The 17,044-nt window shown below is 43.5% G+C and overlaps 1 protein-coding gene across 2 annotated transcripts in view; it reads left to right on the top strand.

Moving 5' to 3' along the window:
* The window catches only part of FILIP1 (filamin A interacting protein 1), a 164,854-nt gene that overhangs the window by 55,132 nt on the left and 92,678 nt on the right, over window positions 1-17,044 (top strand). For both annotated transcript variants that reach the window (XM_084625102.1, XM_084625101.1), the window contains exon 2: window positions 4,872-5,150. In XM_084625102.1, coding sequence (XP_084481228.1) covers window positions 4,878-5,150 — 273 coding nt within the window. In that variant the 5' untranslated portion in view covers window positions 4,872-4,877. The remainder of the gene's footprint in view (window positions 1-4,871; window positions 5,151-17,044) is intronic.

Here is a 17,044-nt window from a genome sequence, read left to right as displayed (position 1 = left end):
GAACTCTGGTCTGTTTCAAAAGCTGCAGGAAGGGACTTTATTCCCAGAAGAGAAAATAACTGTTGGGGATGTTGAAATGCCTATAGTTATCCTTGGGGACCCAGCCTACCCCTTAATGCCATGGCTCATGAAGCCGTACACAGGCCGCCTGGACAGTAGTCAGGAGCTGTTCAACTACAGGCTGAGCAAGTACAGAATGGTGGTAGAATGTGCATTTGGACGTTTAAAGGCGCGCTGGCGCAGTTTACTGACTCGCTTAGACCTCAGTGAAACCAATATTCCCACTGTTATTACTGCTGGCTGTGCACTCCACAATATCTGTGAGAGTAAGGGGGAGACGTTTATGGCGGGGTGGGAAGTTGAGGCAAATCACCTGGCTGCTGGTTACGCGCAGCCAGACACCAGGATGGTTAGAAGAGCACAGGAGGGCGCGGTACGCATCAGAGAAGCTTTGAAAACCAGTTTCATGACTGGCCAGGCTACGATCTGAAAGTTCTGTTTGTTTCTCCTTGATGAAACCCTCCGCCCCTTGGCTCAGTCTACTTCCCTGTAAGCTAACCACCCTCCTGTCCTCCCTTCGATCACCGCTTGCAGAGGCAATAAAGTCATTGTGGCTTCACATTCATGCATTCTTTATTCATTCATCACACAAATAGGGGGGTGACTACCAAGGTAGCCTAGAAGGGCTAGTGGAGGAGGGAAGGAAAATGCCACACAGCACTTTAAAAGTTTACAACTTTAAAATTTATTGAATGCCAGCCTTCTGTTTTTTGGGCAATCCTCTGTGGTGGAGTGGCTGGTTGGCTGGAGGCCCCCCCACCGCGTTCTTGGGCATCTGGGTATGGAAGCTATGGAACTTGGGGAGGAGGGCGGTTGGTTACACAGGGGCTGTAGTGGCAGTCTGCGCTCCAGCTGCCTTTGCTGCAGCTCAACCATACACTGGAGCATACTGGTTTGATCCTCCAGCAGCCTCAGCATTGAATCCTGCCTCCTCTCATCACGCTGCCGCCACATTTGAGCTTCAGCCCTGTCTTCAGCCTGCCACTTACTCTCTTCAGCCCGTCACCTCTCCTTCCGGTCATTTTGTGCTTTCCTGCACTCTGACATTATTTGTCTCCACGGATTCGTCTGTGCTCTGTCAGTGTGGGAGGACAGCGTGAGCTCAGAACATTTCATCACGAGTGCGTTTTTTTCTTTTTTCTTTCTAATCTTCACTAGCCTCTGGGAAGGAGAAGATCCTGTGATCATTGAAACACATGCAGCTGGTGGAGGAAAAAAAAGGGACAACGGTATTTAAAAAGACACATTTTATAAAACAGTGGCTACACTCTTTCAGGGTAATCCTTGCTGTTAACATTACATACATAGCACATGTGCTTTCGTTACAAGGTCGCATTTTGCCTCCCCCCACCGTGTGGCTACCCCCTCAACCCTCCACCCTCACCGTAGCTAACAGCGGGGAACATTTCTGTTCAGCCACAGACAAACAGCCCAGCAGGAACGGGCACCTCTGAGTGTCCCCTGAAGAAAAGCACCCTATTTCAACCAGGTGACCATGAATGATATCTCACTCTCCTGAGGATAACAGAGAGATAAAGAACAGATGTTGTTTGAACGCCAGCAAACATACACTGCAATGCTTTGTTGTACAATGATTCCTGAGTACGTGTTACTGGCCTGGAGTGGTAAAGTGTCCTACCATGGAGGACGCAATAAGGCTGCCCTCCCCAGAAACCTTTTGCAAAGGCTTTGGGAGTACATCCAGGAGAGCCGCAAATACCAGGGCAAATTAATCCTTTCACATGCTTGCTTTTAAACCATGTATAGTATTTTAAAAGGTACACTCACCGGAGGTCCCTTCTCCGCCTGCCGGGTCAGCCTTGGGTGGTTTCGGGGGGTACTGGCTCCATGTCCAGGGTGAGAAACAGTTCCTGGCTGTCGGGAAAACCGGTTTCTCCACTTGCTTGCTGTGAGCTATCTACAACCTCATCATCATCATCATCATCATCATCATCATCATCATCGTCTTCGTCCCCAAAACCTGCTTCCGTGTTGCCTCTATCTCCATTGAAGGAGTCAAACAACACGGCTGGGGTAGTGGTGGCTGAACCCCCTAAAATGGCATGCAGCTCATCATAGAAGCGGCATGTTTGGAGCTCTGACCCGGAGCGGCCGTTCGCCCCTCTGGTTTTCTGGTAGGCTTGCCTCAGCTCCTTAAGTTTCACGCGCACTGCTTCGGGTCCCTGTTATGGCCTCTGTCCTTCATGCCCTGGGAGATTTTGACAAAGGTTTTGGCATTTCGAAAACTGGAACGGAGTTCCGATAGCACGGATTCCTCTCCCCATACAGCGGTCAGATCCTGTACCTCCCGTTCAGTCCATGCTGGAGTTCTTTTGCGATTCTGGGACTCCATCATGGTCACCTCTGCTGATGAGCTCTGCATGGTCACCTGCAGCTTGCCACACTGGCCAAACAGGAAATGAGATTCAAAAGTTCGCGGTTCTTTTCCTGTCTACCTGGCCAGTGCATCTGAGTTGAGAGTGCTGTCCAGAGCAGTCACAATGGAGCACTCTGGAATAGCTCCCGGAGGCCAATACCATTGAATTGTGTCCACAGTACCCCAAATTCGACCCTGCAAGGCCGATTTAAGCGCTAATCCACTTGTCAGGGGTGGAGTAAGGAAATCGATTTTAAGAGCCCTTTAAGTCGAAATGAAGGGCTTCATCGTGTGGATGGGTGCAGGTTTACCTTGATTTAACACTGCTAAATTCGACCTAAAGTCCTAGTGTAGACCAGGGCTAAGATTACCCACACTGATTTGCCAGTGTACCTTAAGATTTGCAAAGTCATTACTGATCTGCTATTCTGGGTTTTTCATCAACACAGATTGGCAATTATACCAAACTGGTAGTACTTCTGGTGCTGAAAATCATCTCCTATGACTAGAGAACAAAGTGGAAACTAAAGTCAGAAGTGAATTTAGGCAAGTCTGAGAAAAATCTAGGGGCCTGATTCTATTCTTATTAACATGTATATCAAGAGTAATGCCGCTGAAGTCAATAAAATTATACCAGTTTTACCCCAGTATAAGTGATTAGAGAATCAAGCCCTAAGAATGTCAAAGAAAGTCTAGAGGGTATCTAAGATATCGTTATTTATACCTTCCTCTAGGTCCCTCAAACAGGTTTGTTATATTTATGCTCCATCTAAACTCCCTTCCACTCACTTCCACTTATTATATCTTCAACCCCTTTACACGTTAGTTCTGAATCTGCCTACCTAACCCAACCAAGTCTAAGGGAATCTAAATTGGCTCAACTCTCACGAAAAGGGGCCAGAAGACAGGAGTGTAACACAAAAAGAAACAGGGTGTGTGTAATAAAGTAAGTTGAAGAGGCCCCCCCTTCCTTTAACTTAAACTTTTTTATGCCTTCTTCTGAATGTTCAGCTTATAAATTACATCAGTTTAAAGTCTTACACATTAATAAGTAGGTCTAAGGAAGTCTGAGTTTTAGGGTGACAAAGTTAATGTAAGGGAGTCTAACTTATACCTCCTTACTCCTTAGCTCTGAATTTGGCCCTGAAACAGACCTCGAAATTCATTATTACTATTTTATAGTTCTATTACAGTAGCATCCAGAGTCTAAATCGTAACTGGGGACTCATGGTGCTAGGCACTCTAAAAATACTTAGAAAGACACAGTCCCTGCGTCAAACACCTTACCATAGCTTAGTGACACATGAAGGCTGGGAGGGTAGAGATATATGTCCAGATATATACACTTGACTATATTTTGCATTTTATAATTGAGTGCAAACAAATCCTACCTCCCCACCCGAGCCATAACTAACTGGCTGATTTCCAATAGGCATTGAGACCTAGGTGAGTCTCAAAGAGAGATGTGATGGAACAGAGGATAATGACCTTACTGATCAGATCAAGAAGGGAATTGTGTGCTTGGAGGGCAGCACAGAAGAAGACACAGAGATGTTTGTGAGAGAAGCTAACAAACTGACAGATGGGGCTGTTCTTGGCAGAGTGAAAACTGCATGGGAGGCAACTTGGTAAGAGCAGACATGTAGGGATGGACAGTGTGGTGAAGACACTTGAAAGTGAGGACTTCAACTTGGTGTAGTTAAAGGAGGCCCAATGGAAGGATTAAATGGTGTTTCTGTGGTCAGAGTGACATACAGAATAGATTATTTCAACAGCTCCGTTTAGTATGAACCCAGGAAGGTGACGTAGGTGTTAGGGAGGGATGGGGAGGTTGATGTCACAATAATCAAGACTGGAAATGATGAAGAGTGTCTGCATAAGAGGGTTATCTCAGTTACCAACATTGAACCCAACACGCCACAGATGAGAAGCTAGTTTGTCACATTCCGCCTTACTCTGTCTCTTAGAAAACTTACACTCAAGGTATATGCTTTTATAAATGTTAAGTACAGTCTTATCTTTCAGCTAACTCTCATGTTAAATCAAGATGTGCCTCCAAATCCTGGTGTTCTCATTTTTTCTTGCAGTGAGCCAAAAGAATGCTGAACGATAAAATAAAGAGACTGGAAAATTTTAGTTATCAGTTTCCCACATCATTTCAAGCACCGCAGAATGCAACTCATCTCAGTATGGTTACCATGTTTTAAGGCTCTATTAAGTTTATAATCAATATTTTGATTCATCGGCTTCCAAAGACAAACTTATTGATGTGGGGGAGCTTTTCAGCACTTTTGCACTGAGCATAACATTAATCTTGGTATTCAGAATGAAAAGATGGCTCTTCCTCTTCGCAATAATTCTGCTGTAGATCGAGTGTTCGTGTAAATAGTTTTACATGCTTAGAAAATGCATCTTTATAATTTTCTCTCTCTAGGTGGGGATGAGATCCCGAAACCAAGGTGGAGAAAGCTCTCCTAATGGGCATTTCTCCAGTTCTAAGCCCATTGTCAGCAATGCAGAGAATGAAAACCTTCAGGAAGATGCCAAGAAACAGAACAAATCTCATCAAAAGGAAGAGGAGGTCATGGTCTCAGGGACTGTAAAACGACACTTAAAATCACCAGCACCTGGTGAACAAAAGAACAAGAAATCCATAGAACTTTCTAAAGAGGACTTAATCCGGCTCCTCAGTATAATGGAAGGAGAATTGCAGGTAAATAAAACATCCTCTCTCTTATATAACTCTTCTGTGTCTTCTCCTTGTTACACTCTTCTCTGCGGGTATGTTTGCCCTTGGAATTGGGGAGATAATTCCCAGCTCCAGGAGACGTACTCATGCTAGACGTATTCACACTAACCCTCACCAAGCTATTGTACTAAATATGGCATGTAGCCACAGCAGGGCAAGCAGTGGGACAGGCTAGCTGCCCTGAGTACCTGCCTGTGAGACATCCTAGGCAGACACTTAGGGCAGATAGCCCCTCCTGCTGCTCATGCTGCCATGGCTACACTATATTTTTAGCATACTTGCTCAGTAAGAGCTAGTGCGAGGATGTCTCTTGCAGTTATGCATCACACCCCCAGCTCCAAATGTAGATGTACCTTGAGAGACTTGGATCTCAACATTGGCACACAAATTTAAGACAAAGGACTCCAAAGGAGGAGTAATCACAAATGGGATTGAGTGGGTTGAGGTGTTTAGTGCAGAAGTCACTATTAAGTACAGCCTTATTGAAATCCTCATTAGTGATTTGCAGATACTAAAGTGGGAGGAGTTGCAAACACCAGTCAGAAGAGAAAGAGAAATACTAAGAGGCCTAAAGAGATTAGGCATGTGGGCAGAAAACAACCAAATGAGATTCAGATGCAAACAAGTACAATGGGGGAAACAACCCAGAAGACAGTTATTCAGTGCAAGGGAGAAACCTGGAAATCAGTAATGCTGGAAAAGAACTTGAGGTGACAGTGGGGCAATACATGAAACAATTTAGCCTTTTATACTGCACTTGTGTTTATATTTGTGAACCACAGCAACACTCCAAAAGCTATGCCAATTATCCTGGCTGAGTTGACACATTTACCTACAGATGGGATGGTGCTATAACAGGGGGAATGGGATTTCTTTTCATAGTGGCATCCCCTCTCTGCATTTCTCCTAACAGTATCCATGTGCAGTTTAAATGAGGTCAGCTTTTTATCATCCACAGCCCCTTCTTTCCAGTGAACCACTATTACACAGCACTTTGTTATGCCCTGCTTTTCCTGCAAGCCACATTCGCTGGACTTTTCCTTTAGTTTTGGACTGATCCCTGTTGCCTCCCCGTTAATCCACTGGCAGGACATAATTATGTTGTGAGTGATCAACCAGTGAGAAACCTGGGTTACACCACCACTGCAAAAATATCAGGCCTGAGCTCATTACTGAACACTATTATTCCATCCAGTATTTCATCACCAAAATACCAAGGCACAGTCTAAGGTGCATTGATTGGTTGCTTTCTTAGTAGATATGTATAAAAGAAAAATAATCTTGTCAGCAGAGAAGAGAAACCAGCTTTTTTTTTTTTTCATTTAGCGGCAGAAACTAAATTGTTCTTTGGTTTTCAACTTTAATTTGTCACAAACAAAAGGCACCTTTCCAGAGGAATACAACTATAATTTTTCTATGACAAATGAAAATAAAGAGAATGCAATTCTGTCTGATTCAGTTTTACAAAAAGTCATGCTATTGCTTCTGGGGCAGAATTTCACGAGCCATGTGTACTGTTAAAAATGGGAAGATTTCACGTTGGATGAGATTTGCAACTATGTTTGAAAAGATCAGTGTTAATTTTTGCAAAGCAAAACTGTCACGCACAGCTGTTGTGTTGAATGCAGTCTGCTCTGATCAATCATTTAGCATATGTATAGTTTCCTGAAAGATTTAAGCAGAAATCAGTTCAATGGTTTGCATGCACCACTGATGCGGGAGGGATGAAATACACTTCTGTAGTGAAGACACAAGCCTACGTGGCAGGAGATTTGCTTCTATTCTTGGCTCTGTTGTAGAATCCTGTCTAACTTCGGTTAAGTCACTTACAGCCTGATCCCCAGTGCTTAATTTGTGCTGGGGCTTGCCAGGACTCAGTCCCGGCACTGCTAGGCTTGGCAGTTCATAGCCCCAGCACCTCTGGGCTTCTGTAGACAGCGCTGCTGCCAGCCACAGCACAGATGTAAGGGTGGCAATACACCATACCATGCCACCCTTACTTCTGTGCTGCTGCTGGCAACGGCACTGCCTTCAAACCTAGGTGCCCGGTCAGTAGCTGCCACTCTCTGGCTGCCCAGCTCTGAAGGCAGCATTGCTGGCAGCAGCAGTGCAGAAGTAACAGTACCACTCTCCCGCCACCCAGCTTGAGCCCCGCCACCTCTTTCGTTACAAATTAAGCATTGCTGATCCTGCTCCCATTCACATACATTCCTGTGGACTTCACTGGAGCCCAGCAGGGTCTTCAGTCTTTGTCTCTCACTTTGCATTGAGGGAGCAGAAAGATTAAAGGCCCATCCATCCACCCATTATCCTCATATGGCAACTGAGCACAATCATCATCTGAACTGCAGTAGCATCCAAAGTTCTCAGTCAAAATTGTAGTCTATTGTACTAGTCACTATTCAAACAAATGAATAGTCCCTGCCACACAGAGCTTAGAATCTACTGATACTTACCTACCCCACAAGAGGCCTGTGAAGCTAAATTTGTTCAAGTCTGTGAAGCACTTTGAGATCCTCAGGAGGAAGGTGCTATTGGAGTGGAAAGTATAAATTGTTAATCTGCAGGGTTTTTAATATAGCTTCAGAAACCAATTTGAATTATTTAACCAGTTATGCTAAATGCATTGAATTGTTAATGGAGTGGGCAGGCCAAAGAAGCCTGGCTTGAGATGAAGGTCTGGGCCTTGTGATTATAAAAGAGGACATGCCAAAGAAGAATCATGCCAGGGTGAATATACTGGCATTACTCCCTGGCTGTCACAGTGACTTGCTACACTGTATCATTTTACGTATTTTCTTTTTCAGATGTGTATTGTCAACTGTAGTGGCTTGACTAGTGTTTTGATTCATAGAGCCAAATCAAACTCTGGGATTAGCTTGGTCTTCAAACCTTCTGGATTGCCCAAGTTACATTACTTAGCTGATCTCCAGAACAAGAGACTCCTGTTAGCCCCAGCTCTGGTGCCAAGGTTTAGATGCTTTATAAAGCACCTTTCCTACTCAAGATATCGAGACAGGGTCCAGGACACACAAAATGGGGTGTACAGCCTTGTCTTTGGAAACCATTTAAACACCAGCAGAACAAACATCATATAGACACATGTGACAAGGTTTTGTTGAGAGAATGACTGCAGGCTTTGAATCTAGGATTAACCAATATCTTTGCAAAAACTGCCATAAAGTCTTTAACATCTACAAGGCAACTGATCTAATTTATCAGACTTCTAACAATGCAGTGACCTCCCAGTACTCTGTTGCACTGCTGTCGGTACTGATAATGAGACCTTAGTATGGGATGTGAATCCCTCGCTTCTGCTCCAGGGGCTGAAAATGCTAACAAGCCATACGGATGTCTCCTAACAGTGATAGTTATAACTTTTTTAAAAAACTACAATGACCTCCAGTAGCTAGCCTGAGTTTTGGTTCCTAGAGCCACGTCAGACACTTTGATTTGTCGGTCCTCAAATTTCCTAGCTTGGCCATATCTAGTTACTGAATTTACAGAAGAATAGAGTTTCATAAACCACTAAAGTCACCAGTGCCTAAACATTGTTCTGTAAGAAAGCAGGAAGAAAAAATGTATATACAAACTTGCAGTAATTAGACTTCTTCCCAATATTCATGGGCAGGGAAGCCTTAAAGACAGCCTCTCCAGGAGGGAATAAGAAATAAACAAGCTCATGCCAGGAACTAATTTAAAAAGCCACACACCGCTTGATACAATAGTTGTTATTCTGCAGTATCTTACTGCTTACAGAAAGCAAGCAGAGATTATGTAGTCTTTAACCATCCACCCTCACGCATAGGGGTAAACAATTTGCAGGGGATGTTTTCCTTATAACAATATGAAAAATGTCTCCAGGTTTTTAAATCATGATTTAAAAATTGATTTAAAAAGAACCTGAACTACAGTCAGACATGAAAGAATAACATCCCTGTACCTGACACTTTCAGTGATTTCGGTGACACAAAAGAAAAGGCATAGATTACCATAACAGAACAGCAGAGGCATCGGAGATCTTTCCAGCTAAGGTGTCATCTTATCTGTGGTGCACAGCCTTTAGTCTGATACATATACATGTTTGTATTGGCAAGAAAATATACCCTCTATACTTTCCAAACAGCAGCCATTAATCTACAGAAATACCCACCCCAATGTTAAACATTTCCTGATCAGGGGCCTGAAAGGAAACAGGAAGCAGCATATACACATTTTTACTAGCCTCCTTCCTATTTCGGATTAAAAAAAAAAATCTCATTTGCAAAGCCAGTACTCCACTAGGAATAGTTAATTTTTTCAAGGAAAATCATTTATGAGCCAGGTTTTTGTCTGTTGCCTGATAGATGTAGGAAACTGTCTACCAAACTTAAAAGCTACACTACCCACCAATTAAAATAGAAGCACCTTTCAAATCAACCCTCTAGTTATAACCTCTGTGTTAGCATGATTCCTTAGCGTGGCACTGGTATATATCAGACACAGCTCAGAGGTTACCAGTTACATTTGTCTCTTGCACTCTTTAGACAAGCCATGTCTACACTACCACTTTTGTCGGTATAACTTATGTCGCTCAGGGGGGTGAAAAAAACATAACCTGAGCAACATAAGTTACACCAACAGAAGTGCTGATGTGGACAGTGCTATGTTGGCAGGAGAACTTCCCCTGCTGACATAGCTACTGCTGCACGTGAAGCTGATTTTAATATGTCAACAGGAAAGCTCTCTCCTGCCAGCATAAAGCAGCTACACAAGCCATCTTACAGTGGTGCAGCTGACCCGGTACAGCTGTGCCGCAGTAAGCTCGCTAGTGTAGACATGGTCACAGTGGAAAATACTTCTTGAGGCCCTTAGTCTACAGCCAGCTCTATGTGGGTGCAGAGCATGCCTGCGCAGAGCCAGTTACAAGATCAGGGCCTAAATTAATCATTTATGTTAAAATACCAGTTACAAATATTTTTGTCTATTGTAGATTGTATACTGGGGAATGTGAATGTCCATATGATGGATTAAATTTCATTCTTAAAACTCAATGTGTATGGATTTACCACAAAACAGCTGCCCTGAGAAATCATCATTCTTTCAAACTGTCAGATGTAACATCTTTTTAGGAGCTTGCTGTGAAAGGTGTAAACATTGCAAGACAGATGGGCAGAGATTAATCTACCAGAGTAACATCCTTTGCTTAAGGAATAAGACCAAGTGATTCTACCCATATGTAGAGGAAACATTTTACTTTAAAATGTTTATCCTTTAAAAACAAGGTTTCATTTTAAAATTAATTTTAATGCTTATGAATAGTGGTGCTTGAATTTTTTTTAGAGTGGGAGAGCTCTGCCCCCTCTTACACCTGTCCGTGCCCCCCGCTGCTCTCTAGAACTGGGGCCAGGAGCAGGGCCATGGGTCTGGGACGGGGGTGATGTGGACGGGATAAGGGGGCTGAGGCTGGGGCCAAACCTGGGGGTGGAGGTGGAGCCCTGGGTGCAGGGCCAGGAGCAGAGCCCCAGGCGCGGGTCCAGCAGCTGGGAGCCCCGCGTAAAACCAGGGGGTGGTGCAGCATCTTCCGCACCCCTCGTTTTGCACCCATGCCTATGCTCATGAAAGGCACCAGATTGAGAGCCCTGAAGACTGGAGTTATTAATTTCTCTTAAGAGCAATAGGCCCAGCATAGTCAATGGCAGTGCAAGTTTCCACCATACCACCAATTCCCAGCCTGGAGGGACTACTTCTTGGTGTGTCCATTCAATCATTGGTCTCTCTGGATAGAGTGCTAATAAGAGTCTAATTTGTAATGTGAACCGCTATACATTAGGAACTGGACTAAGGCTACCAGTTCACACTACACGTAAGGTATTGGTTTTAACCTATAAAACTCTAACGACTTTGGGCCTGGCTATCTGAGGGATTGCATCTCTTCCTATGTTACCCTGTATCCGTTGCATACATTCAAGGTGCTTGAGCTAGTACTTCCAGCAATCAAAAAGAGGGGGCTGATGGCAGGGCAGTCTCCATTGGAGCCCTTGCCTAAGGTCTTGGCTACACTGAGGTTTGCCCTAGTCACAGCTATCATTGCCCAGCCGTGGGTGTAGCTGCACTAGCCCAGAAGCCCACAGCTAACAGACAAAGCCACTAACTGCACCCATGGAGCTTACCTTTGCTTGAAACTGGGATAAACTATGTTGTATAAATTGTGATGCTCCTTGTCTGTGCTAAGGGTTTATGCAGTGGCTGTTACCACTGGTAACTGACATGAGGACAAATCCCCCTTATAGGCAAGGCCTAAGGAATGCAATTCTCTCTCTGCCAGACCCAGGACTTGTTGAATTCAGGGCATGCTGTAAGATTCAACTATCTATTGTGTTGGGCCTGTCAGTGAGAGGTATATTGGAATTGGTTCTCATGGTACCAGGGACTGAGAGTCACCTTATTATCCCCTGTCTCTAGTGAGAGGGAGTCTTGCCTGTGGTATTTGGGTTCTAGCTCCCTAACACCACCAACTAGTCAGTCACTCTCAAGGGCTCTCCTCTGGGCTATCCCAGCCCTGTCTTTGCCTTGCAAGTTAACAGTTGGTGCCTCCCAGTGTCAAAGTCCCCTTGAATTGTTCCCCTGTAATATTCAGCCCCTGGCACTGGCTACTTGCAGAAATTCTAGATCCTCTGCTCCCAAGAGAGCAGCGTACCCCAGTTTACCAGTTTTACCTTAAATCACTGCTCCTGTGTAATTCACAATACTTATAATAAACCAAAAGAAGTTTTATTTAAGAAAGAATAGAGGTTCCACTAGAAACAAGTGAGAATGATGGAAACAAATGTATTACAATACAAAATAAAATCATAAAATGTAGCTTGGGCCTATACTTATTGATAGTTACCTTTCCTATCTAATAAAGTAGGTTTCTCCTCCTCACCCCTCCCCCTCCAAATTCAGTCTGTTATGGAGCTGGCTGACTTTACAGGAGCCTGGATCCAATCTTTCATGAAACACTCCCAGCCAGCAACATGTCTCCTCAGTGAGTGGATGCACAGTGTCTTCCTCCACGCTGTGGTAAGCTGCATCAGTCTTTTGTCTTTATTCACAGACAGTGCGTTCCCCTGTCTGCTGTAATGTTCCTTTTTAACTCCAAGTGGTTTCAACTGTTTGCAGTTGTCTTCGATAGTTTTTCATTTGATAGTTGTTCTGGGATGGGGCAAGAGTAGACACCTGAACCTTGTATTATATCACCAGACGAGCAGGGAGGGGTGATAACTCCATTGCACTTGAATGGGCCATCACTGAGACATATGAGTCCCTAACTTTTGAGTGACTAACTTTTACTTTACGACCATAAGGCATAGCTTTCAATATAGGTCCTTATTCCTTAAATATTATCTGTACACATCTCACATTGGTTATGAGTTGTAACCTTTCAGTTGTAACCTCACATGCTACCCTTCATGGATAAATACCAGGAAAGTGGTGTAGTGAGTTTTTCTGGTCTGAAACAGGAGCTGCTTGTAAAGAACAGTGAACCCTTTCCACATTGGCACCAGTGAGCTGCTGTGTCACATATGATGAAGGCTTTAAGGGTTAATTGTTATTCTGTTTGTTAAGGTCTTTGGGGGGAGATTTCAGTCGTCATAGCCCCACAAAGGAATGACCTCCAGAAGACGTAGGGAAATCCCCTTTACTTAAAAATTCAAATAGTGTGTACATGTACATATACAGCACGTACTCTAACAATCTTTATAGGTAGTTTATTGTAGCATTTTGGCATTCATCTTTCTAATAAATAATTAAGAATTGTAAATTATTACAGCCTTTTCTTGCTCTTTCCTTTCACCTCGCTTTTCTTTCCTTCCATTGTATATTCATATATTCTATTCTACTCTGCTTTACATTTCTCTCTCTGTCAGTATCTGACATTCACTCTTTCCTTAGCTTTCTCTCTCTTTTTCCTTCTTTTCCAGCTATGTTCTCCTCCCCTTTCCACAATGGTCTATCTTTCATTCCTCTCCAGTCTCATATCTTCTTCACCCTTCATCCCCAAATCCCCTCCCACTCCTGTCTCACTTACCTTTGATCACTGTCTCCACTCCTCCCATCCACCACCACCATCCTCTCCTTTCAGTGATCAAGCCCCTGTCCCCAAACTCCTCTTTTATAGCAGCATCAAGTCTAGCCTGCTTCCACCACCCTCTCCAGTCCAGCAGCTCCACTCCAGGGAACTAGCTGAAGTAATCTTGGAACCATTAGAGATTATCTTTGAGAGCTCCCGGAGGACAGGTGAGGTCCCAGAGGCTGAAGAAGGACAAACATAGCACCTACCTTTAAAAATTGGAACAAAGAGCACCTAGGAATTATAGACCAGTCAGCCTAACTTCGATACTTAGAAAGATACTGGAACAAATTATTAAACAATCAGTTTGTAAGCACCTAGAGGATAACAGGGTTATAAGGAATAGCCAATATGGATTTGTCAAGAACAAATCATGGCAAACTGACCTAATTTCCTTCTTTGTCAGGCTTACTAGTCTAGTGGAAAAGAGGGAAGCTGTAGACTGTTTAATAAGTCTTTTGACACAGTCCCGTGTGACATTCTCGTAAGCAACTAGGGAAATGTGGTATAGATGAAATTACTATAAAGTGGGTGCAAACCTGGTTGAAGTCCAGAACCTGAGAGCTGGGCCACGAGAACCCTAGGAGAAAGTGGGGTCAAGAACCGTGTAGAGCATTGTCAAGTTCATCTACCTGGGCTGCAAGCAGAATTCAAATGGTTGCAGCAAACCAGATGTTCTTCAACAAATAGTTCTTACTGCCTGCTGTAAGAAGTCCATTTCTTACTAATGGACACAAAAACATCTTTGCTATGAGATTATGTTCAGGATTTATCAAATCTGTGTACTACCTGTATTGCTATATGGATCAGAAACCTGGACTCCCACAGGTGGGCTTGGAATGGCTAGAGTAGGGTTCAGTGTTTTCCCCAAGAATTGAAATGGGGGAGGGGGCAATTCAACTTTACAGGGCGGGGGGTCAGGGCTCATGGGGGGTGAGACCGTGAGGGTGAAGGTGGGCTTATGGCACCATAGTAAAAACTGAAAAATGTTTCATGACCGTTTTATTAGATTTTAAAATCATCACACAAATTAAAGTTGGCTACTCAAGCCTTCTATGAAGTACTACATCTACATCCTTCTTGGTTTCTTGTTATAATTTTGCACAACTCTGTTCATGAACTTTATGAATGCAATGCATTCATCTTTGGTAGCTTCTCATGTATCCAGTATTTCCATTCCTTCAATTGATATGGTCATTAGTTCATTCACGTGATCAGGCAGAAGGGGACTTCTTTCAAAACACAAAATTCTATTCAATGATGAAAAAGAACGCTCAGCTGTAGCCATTGTGACTGGGAGTAGCAAGAGATGAATTCCTACTTCTTTCAGCTCAGGAAACATAGCATAAAGATCGGGTCGAGCCACTAGTAATGATAAAAAAGAAGTTGAAGTCAAATCTTCATTCATTCATCATATGATATTCCACTCTGTGTTCAAATTCTCTATTCTGTCCTGAGTATATGGCAGCCCCATTGCTGGTAGTGCCTCACTCCACTCAACTGTCTGTGATTTATAAGACAGGGATCTGTAAAAGCTACGTAGAGGCTGAGTAGAATCTAGAAGTCGCTGTTGTAGATTTTAACGAATCAAGTCTGTGTACTTTTTTAGTTGTCTTAACAAACACTTCTTGTCCTCTTCACTTAAGGATTCGATATAAATGCCTTCATTAGTCAACTTCTGGACTGAAGTCTTTGTTTCTTCCAGTACTTTGTCAATGTATAGCTCTCTGATTGATCCAAATGTAGCTTCTATTGCTGGACAAAGATCTACTACTGTTGTAGCAGATGCCTGGATGGCATTGTTTAATGACCCAAGTGGTTTCAACAGTAGACTTACAAGAGAGAGAATGGCAATAGTCTTCTCTGAACGTAGTCACAAAAGTAATCCACCAGCCTCACTACTTAGATCCGTCCCATCTTGATAGATACTTTCCAAAGCCAGTAATAATGGCTGGAGTAATTTTAAGACAACAGCCAAGGATCGCTCATGAGAAAGCCAGAGGGTTTTCCCAGATTGGACTAATTTGAACTTCAGTCCCGGTGTATCTTCTATATTTTCCAAGATATTCAGTCTTTTTGGACTCTTGCTGAAAAAAGAATACCATGAAGACGTTAAATTTATAGCTTTTAAAATGTCTTTTGAAGAGTCTGCAGCTCGTACTAGTGCTATTTGGAGTAGATGGCCTCTGCAGTGTGTATAGGAGAGACTAGAGTTACACTTTTCTCTGAGCAAAGCTTGTGCTCCACCATGTCTTCCAGAGAAGTTTGCAGCTCTATCAAATGCACAGACAGCCATCTGTTTGGGGTCCAGTTGACAAGCATTTAACTCTTCTAAGATGTGGGTTGTCACAGATGCAGCCAATCTGTCTTCTATAACTTGAACATCTAGCAATGCATGTACTGGCCTACCACTGACGTACAAGATACGTGATACTGACGTACCACTGTTCAAGATAACATACACAACAACTTAATACTTGATGACCATGTGCATTGGTGCATTCATCGGCCATGTATGCACATTTTTTGAATGTGATAGTTCTTCACTTTTTCAACTGTTGAGTCTTTCACTGTTGCACCACATGTGTCTAGCCAGTCAGTTGAGTTTCTTGCAGAAAGATAGTGAGCATGCTGGTCTTGTTCGGAATCAGTGTTCAACTTCAGGATGAACAAGTGACAATGCACTTAACATTGGCCTCCAGTTTGTAGTGTGTGGTATCTCTTACTGAAATAGAAAGTATGATGCCACAGCCATGTTTGTTCACATGAACTGTGTTGTGTCTCCAACATTCTTAACAGCCTCATTAACACTCACTGGAGTTATCCTTGGTCAGTGGACACTCAGAGTTCAGAGGTGCTTTCACATGAGTTCAACTCCCAGGTGGGGGGCAAGAAGGCACCATGCTCGTTCCTCCAGGTGCACACTGTTCGCTCTGGCCGCTGTTGTTCATTATGCCACCATTCACTCCATTGCTCTGTTGCCAATGGCCCTGCACCGTCACCTTCTGCTGCCACCTGCCACTGTGACCTCTGCGAGTTTGTCTCTTGAAGTTCCACCCAGCTCTCAGTGATTTTAGCTGAGCTCTCAGTGGGGGAACCTCGCTGCTAGTGCAGACTGGGCCATCTCTTCCACAGAAACACTGTCCCACAGCAGATCTAAGCACTTAGACCTGATTATTAGTGATTTCAGCTGTAGTGATCACTTAACAAAACAAAGACTATCTATGGAGCCTAATCAGCTCTGTCTTTAAATAGTGGAGAGGGGCAGGTCTCATAGTACTTGTGACTCAGGCAGACCATCAAGCAAAACACCTGTCCCCACCCTCTCTCTTGATGCCCTCAATCAGCACAGGCTAAGTACAGTTCTACTGCCCTTTACTCATACAATAAGAGTAACAACATTTCATTACACCTCCCCCCGCCGCCCTGCATTCAAGTGATTTGTAACCAACCCCAGCCAAAATCTATCACTTGGGCAACACAGCTCTGTTTGCTGGATACCTAGGTAGATTAGGTGTGAACGTAAATACAAGCTGGTCCTGAAGCCTTTCCCCCCGAGCCCCCAGCTCATCACTAGCTGTCAGGGAGAGCTCATTTAGACTTTGCTTACAAATCATAATTTGAAATTATTAGGTTGGCCAACATCACCAAAATGAATGCACTGACATAGTCATAAAAACAACAGCTGTGTAAGGAAGCTAGTCTATGTTCATACTTTTCAAATCTATTATACTTTTTCAGATACACGTATTTTATCATACAC

Source organism: Lepidochelys olivacea, assembly GCF_965140295.1.
Source record: "Lepidochelys olivacea isolate rLepOli2 genome assembly, chromosome: 3".
NCBI classification, from domain to species: Eukaryota; Metazoa; Chordata; order Testudines; family Cheloniidae; genus Lepidochelys; species Lepidochelys olivacea.
The sequence above is the reverse complement of the archived record's forward strand: the minus strand, read 5'-3'. Positions and strand labels throughout refer to the sequence as shown.